This window comes from Andrena cerasifolii, chromosome 3 (assembly GCF_050908995.1).
Source record: "Andrena cerasifolii isolate SP2316 chromosome 3, iyAndCera1_principal, whole genome shotgun sequence".
In the NCBI taxonomy this organism is placed as follows: domain Eukaryota; kingdom Metazoa; phylum Arthropoda; class Insecta; order Hymenoptera; family Andrenidae; genus Andrena; species Andrena cerasifolii.
In genome coordinates this window covers 4859591-4866143 of record NC_135120.1, presented here as the reverse complement: position 1 = coordinate 4866143, position 6553 = coordinate 4859591, and the positions used below count along the sequence as shown (strand labels likewise).

Below are 6553 nucleotides of genomic sequence, written 5' to 3'. Positions count from 1 at the left end.
TTTTCGTCCTTGTATGAGCAGATTTTGAGCTGGGTGAGGTCTCATTCGAAAGAGGAAGGTTCGGTGCAGCGCGCTCTGATCATCGTTTGAGTCACAAAACTCTTTTAGTGACCTAAAAATACTTGGATTCATGCGGGTGTATTTTGTCGACTTTTGCACTACTTTGAACACTCAGATTATTAGATATCAACACAATCTCGTCGAGCCATGACCAGAGCGCGTTGCACTGAACCTTCCTCTTTCGAATAAGACCTCGCTCGGCCCAAAATTCGCTCATATAAGGGCGAAAAGCGTATTCTACTAAACCCATGTTTCGGGCCAGATTTGGTCGGTATACAGCGCACTGCATTACCCGTGTCTACCCCCTTAATGATGGTCAGGAAACGCAGCACGACCTTTGTTTGGAATTGGCCACAGCGATGCAGCCAATCGGGCACGTGCACGCTGCCGCGAAGCGTGCGACTTTTAAACGCGCTATTTGATACCGGGTCCGCGGCTGGAGCGATCGCGGCGATAGCCTGGTCGGGCCATCTCGGGGCTGACAATTATACTAATTAGCTATTGTCTCCCTCTCCTAATTAGCAGCATCGCGCGACACATACGTGTACCTCTCTGATTGGCCATGCATCATCGGCACCCGAACCAGTGTCTCGGCCCGCTCTGTTTCCGCGATCGCTCTCTTGCCTGTGAACCGCGTACCGGTAAACACCGCTGTTTCGCCTAACGCGAAAACAAAGAGCTATCGGTGCTCCGATAATACGAAACAAGTATTCTTATATACTTCGCTTCGGCCTCGCGCACTCGCGTATACAATTTTTAGTAAATTAAGTGTTCTACTGTTAATAGTAATATTCAGTTCAATTAGTTATTAAGCACCCTCGTTTATTGTGACCACATTACAATAATATTAATAGCTCTCTCTTTAATCAATACGTTTCGCCGCGTGAGCATAAAATTGGTCACGCGTTAAAAACAAGTGCGTGGTGCCCCTCGTTCTTGTGCGAACATAAAGTTGGTCCTTCGAGCCGGATACTCCGGCGATTTCGAGTGCTGTGTGGTGACCGCGTGGTGCGAGAGCTCGTTACGTGCCGCCATCATAAAGGACGCGATCGCGGATCAGGTCAAGCTGTATCATCGGCTCTCGCGTGTGTACGATAATCTAAAAAAGAAAGGTGTCGCTAAAATGACTGAAGGTTCGGTGCAAGCTAGACTGGAAATGCTAACTTCACTCTGGGAACAATTCTCGAAGCAACATGGGGCTATAGCGAAGCAATGCACTGAGGAGTGGGCAAGGCATGATTATTTTACCAAGGATTGCTTCGATCTTGCCGAAGAATCCTTTCTGGAACAAAAGGGATATCTACTAGATCTCCTTCGTGGATTTAACCGGAAGTCGGAGTCCGGCGGCATGGCCTCGACTTCCGGCGGTGCTCCCCGCGGAGACACGATCACGTGCCACTCTGCCCCGCATTCCGCTACCCAGTTTCGATGGACGGTACAGCGAATGGTAGGCGTTCCACGATTCCTTCGTCTCGCTGGTGATCAAGGATCCCACGTTAATGGATGTGGACCGGCTACATTATTTAAAGGGCTGTGTAAAAGGTGATGCGAGTACCGTGATACGTAATCATACCACGACGGACGACAATTTTCAACCAGCCTGGGACGCTTTAAAGGAACGATTCCAGAATAAACGCCTCTTGGTGAGTGCACAGCTTACCATTTTAAATGAATTACCCACGGTGAAATGTGAATCGTCGGCGGAATTGAAACGATTGTTCTACGGAACATGGGACGTGGTTGGCGCTCTAGCCGCAATGAACCGTCCCGTGACTACTACCGACTGGCTGGTCAAAATGACTGTCGACCGACTGGACGAGCAATCGCGCCGCGAGTGGGAGGCGTCTCTCGGCCTATGCACAGAACCGCCCTCTTTAGACGCTCTAAGGGTGTTCATCGAAACGCGTATTCATACGGTTGAGGCTCTGGAGAATCAACGCAAGCGTGATCCTCCTGCCGAAGACAAACAAGCAGCTCCCAAGGAGGCCGCTACCAAAGGCGTCGCTCCCAAAGGCGCCACTGTGCATCAAATTGGCACGACGTCATCGAACGCGAAGGATTGCAGCCTGTGTAAGGGATCTCATTACTTACTCTTCTGTCCCAAGTTCAAGGTACAGGACGCTGCAACGAAGAAGGCTACGGTCGCGAAATTGCAGCGCTGCTTAAACTGCCTGGGCAAGCACCAAATCGACAGTTGCCAATCGAATAAACAGTGCCAGCGGTGCGCTGAACAACACCATTCTTGTCTCCATGATGCTTTCCCGACGGCTGCTGGTGCGGTAGTGCAGCACGTCACTCCTCGTGTGTTCAATACGCCGCCAGTGATGCTCGGCCTTGCGCGAGTTCGCACTTACAAGCCGGTCGGTCAACATGTGTCGGTGCGGGCTCTAATCGATCCTGGAAGTGAAGTGTCCTTAATCTCGGAGCAGCTCGTAAAACGGCTTGGGTTGAAGAGGCAGCGCGCTCGCATACCTTTGCTTTTCGCCGGCGGTGCTCCGTCGCAATGCACGCGAGGGCTCGTTCATCTTGATATCACTGCCGACCGAGACGGTGAGAGTATCCTCGGCCTGTCGGCATTTGTGCTTATTGATTTGTCTAGCTACAAACCACCCGTCGTGCTCGACGGGACGATCTGGCCTCATCTTCAGGGCCTGCAGTGGGCGGAACCACGTCTCGCCAACCAGGATCTCATCGATCTGCTACTCGGTGCTGACGTCTACAACGACTTCATGTTGGAAGACGTTCGCAAGGGCAAGTCAGGCACTCCACTGGCTCAGGAAACTACTTTTGGCTGGATTCTTACTGGCGGTCTTCGGAATGGTTGTGCTCGCAGCCGCAAGAGCGTGTCAACGGTCCAGTGCTGCTCGATCAACCAAGAACTACCTGGCCTGTTGGAGAAATTCTGGGAGCAAGAAGAAGTCCAGATAACACCCACTCTCTCACCCGGTGACCAAGAGGCGGAGGATCACTTCCAGGCCACTCTTCGACGCACGTCCGAAGGTCGTTTTGTGGTGAGACTTCCATTTAAAGTTACTCCAGAGCTGGGACCCTAGAGGCCCGCGGCACTTCGCACATTGAATTCTATGCAGCAGCGTTTTCGTAAGAATCCTGAATATGAACGAGCCTATCAAGACTTTCTACAAGAATACGAAGATCTCGGTCATACGGTGGCTGCGCGTGCCCCCCCTGAGGGCCGACACTTTTACTTACCACATCATGGTGTCCTAAAGGCTACGAGTACCACTACGAAGCTGCGCGTAGTGTTCAATGGCTCGATGACCACGACCAATGGCAGGTCTCTTAATGCCGTCCTGCACACGGGTCCCAACTTGCTACCAGCCTTAGCCGACTTGTTGCTAAGGTGGCGTCGTCATCCCATCGTCTTTGTCGCTGACGTCGAAAAGATGTATCGACAAATCATTATACATCCAGACGACCGGGACTATCAGTGGATCCTCTGGCGAAAGGGGAAGGAATTAAAGTTGAGGGAGTATAAACTTTGCAATGTCACCTACGGATTAGGCTGTGCACCCACCTGGCTCTACGATGCTTGCGGCAGTTGGCCACGGACGAGGCCGAGTCGTTTCCCTTGGCTTCTAAGACGATGTGCTCAGACGTTTACGTGGACGACATCCTAACGGGCGCAACTTCGGTGGAGGAGGCCTTGACTCTGCAAAAAGAATTAGATCAGCTCGCCATGGCGGGCGGCTTTCGGCTACATAAGTGGGCGTCGAACTCGCCTGAGTTCATGAGGTCGGTCCACAATGACGTCGCCGCCCTTGCCCGGCACTGGGATACGGACACCCAGCACAGCGTCTTAGGTATCCAGTGGCTTCCGGAGACTGATAATTTCCAGATCAGACTTCTAGAGGGTAGTACGAGTCCAACGACAACGAAGCGGAGCGTCCTAAGCCAGGCGGCGCAAATCTTCGACCCACTGGGCTGGCTTGCTCCTGTAACGGTATGGACAAAAATATTCAACCAGACACTCTGGACGCTCACAACTGACTGGGATGAAGCCTTACCTGTGCAATCTGAGGACGCATGGAGCGAGTTTTTGAAGGCATTTCCAGCACTTCGTCAAATCCAGATTCCACGGTGCATGGGCTTGACCTCCACCAACCAATCGGTGGAAGTGCATGGCTTCTCTGACGCCTCGGAGCGAGCATACTCTGCGGTGGTGTATCTGCGTGTTCACGATTCATCAGGTGACATACAGATTCATCTTATTTCAGCCAAGACAAAGGTGGCTCCACTCAAGAAACTGTCGCTACCACGCCTCGAGCTGAGTGGCGCTCATCTACTTACACGGCTGGTGGCGCATCTTCTGTCGACTATGGCTCTTAGGATCAACGGCGTGCATCTGTGGACTGACGCCCTGGTGGCCTTAGGTTGGATCCAGGCTCCGTCCAGTCGGTGGCAAACCTATGTGGCTAACCGAGTAGCAGCCATTCAACGCACGCTACCCCAGGCACATTGGCATCATGTTTCAGGCCAAGATAACCCGGCCGACTGTGCTTCGAGAGGACTGACACCGGCCGAACTGCCCGAGCACCCACTGTGGTGGTCGGGTCCGTCTTGGCTGGCGACGAGCGAAGGGCGACCCGTCACCTTCGAAGAGCCGATAGAAATGCCCCACTATGAACGAAGGCAAATTCTCCACATCCAACGCTCCCCAGATGATGTGGTGAGCCTGTTTTTAAACCGATTTGCGAACTTCCGTCGACTGCTCCGAGTTACCGCCTGGTGCTGTCGATGGCTTCCGGCGTCCAAAGGGAAACGGGCAACTTACCTGACCGCCAGTCAGATACAAGCTGCCCGATCGAGGCTGGTCCGAGGCGTGCAATCTACTGCCTTCGCTTCGGAATTGGACTGCTTCGACTGAATCCGTTCAAGGATCAGGAGGACGGCACCTTACGCGTTGGCGGGCGGCTGCATTATTCAAGGATCACCTACAATCAACGACACCCTGTGATTCTTCCCGATGAATCACCACTGGCTGCGCTGTGGATCGCCGAGGCGCATCGGCGCTGTTTGCATGGGGGTGTGCAACTCACCCTTTCAACACTTCGCCAACATTGCTGGGTTCTTCGAGGTCGCCACCTGGTGAAATCCTGCATCCATCGGTGCTCCACTTGTGTTTGATGGAGAGGCAGTACCGCGGACCAGCTGATGGGAGTGTTACCTGCACCTCGAGTAACCCCTTGTCGCCAATTCCTGCGCGTGGCCGTAGATTATGCAGGGCCAATTTTTATACGATCCAGTCGAGGGCGCGGCCAGCACGCTCGAAAGGGTTATATCGTTCTGTTTGTGTGTCTATCTACCAAAGCCGTGTATTTGGAGGTGGTGTCGGACGAGACAACGGAAGCCTTTTTAGCTGCCCTGAAACGACTGACCTCTCGCCGTGGCCTCTGCTCCCAGATCTACAGCGACTACGGTACGGCATTCGTGAGTGCGGACAAGGAGCTGCGTGCCCTACTACAAGCAGTCAGTTCCCAAAATAGGCAACTCCTGGACCGTCTGGCTTCTGAGGGTATCGAGTGGAAGTTAAACCCTCCTTCTGCACCTCATTTCGGCGGGATTTGGGAGGCCGCGGTGAAGTCCGTGAAGCACCACCTCCGGAGAGTGCTCGGCGAACATCGATTGACGTATGAGGAGCTGGCCACGCTCCTCGCTGAGATCGAAGCGTGTTTAAATTCTAGACCATTGGTACCGGTGTCAGATGATCCCGATGATCTCGCTGCGTTGACGTCAGGTCATTTCTTGGTCGGTGAGGCAGTTACCGCGACACCCGACCCGAATCTGGAGGAGCTCCCAGACAATCGGCTTTCTCGGTGGCAGCTGGTTCAGAAAATGCAGCAGCACTTCTGGCGCTTGTGGTCGCGGGACTACCTGAACACGTTGCAGACGCGGGGTAAGTGGAGTCGCGTTCGGACGGTGATTCGGGAGGGCAATCTGTGCTTAATCAAAAGCGAACTGCAGCCGCCCTCGCGTTGGCCTCTGGCTCGAGTCGTCAAAACTCATCCAGGTCCCGATGGTCTTACACGTGTTCTTACACTGAAAACGGCGACGTCGGAGTTCACTCGTCCGTTACACAAGCTTATTCTGTTATCTTTTGCTGCCGCCGCGGAGGTCGATGCTGGGAGCTCTCAAGGTGACAGTGTCGATTGACGAAGACCGACATAACCTGGTCACCTCCGTCAGTATAGTAGTTAGGGCTCGATCTGCGGCACTCTTCTTGCGGAGTTAGCTTATTTTTAGTCTCTTCTCTCTTGTTTTAACTGTCTTCAATTTTAATCACGCTTTCACTTAATACCACTTCACTGTGCAGCGGCGAATTGTCTATTTCGTCAGAATATGACGAGACGGGCGGGAATGTTTGGGATTGGCCACAGCGATGCAGCCAATCGGGCACGTGCACGCTGCCGCGAAGCGCACGACTTTTAAACGCGCTATTTGATACCGGATCCGCGGCTGGAGCGATCGCGGCGAT

At 53.3% G+C, this 6553-nt stretch overlaps 1 protein-coding gene across 1 annotated transcript; it reads left to right on the top strand.

Annotated features, from left to right (window-relative positions):
* Positions 1-1183: 1183 nt before the first annotated feature.
* LOC143367268 (uncharacterized) lies at positions 1184-6231 on the top strand. The gene is made up of 6 exons (XM_076808905.1): positions 1184-1495; positions 1548-3071; positions 3165-3466; positions 3583-4747; positions 4957-5092; positions 5390-6231. Exons 1-6 carry the CDS (start codon positions 1184-1186, stop codon positions 6229-6231), a joined length of 4281 nt encoding a protein of 1426 aa, XP_076665020.1.
* Positions 6232-6553: the final 322 nt, after the last annotated feature.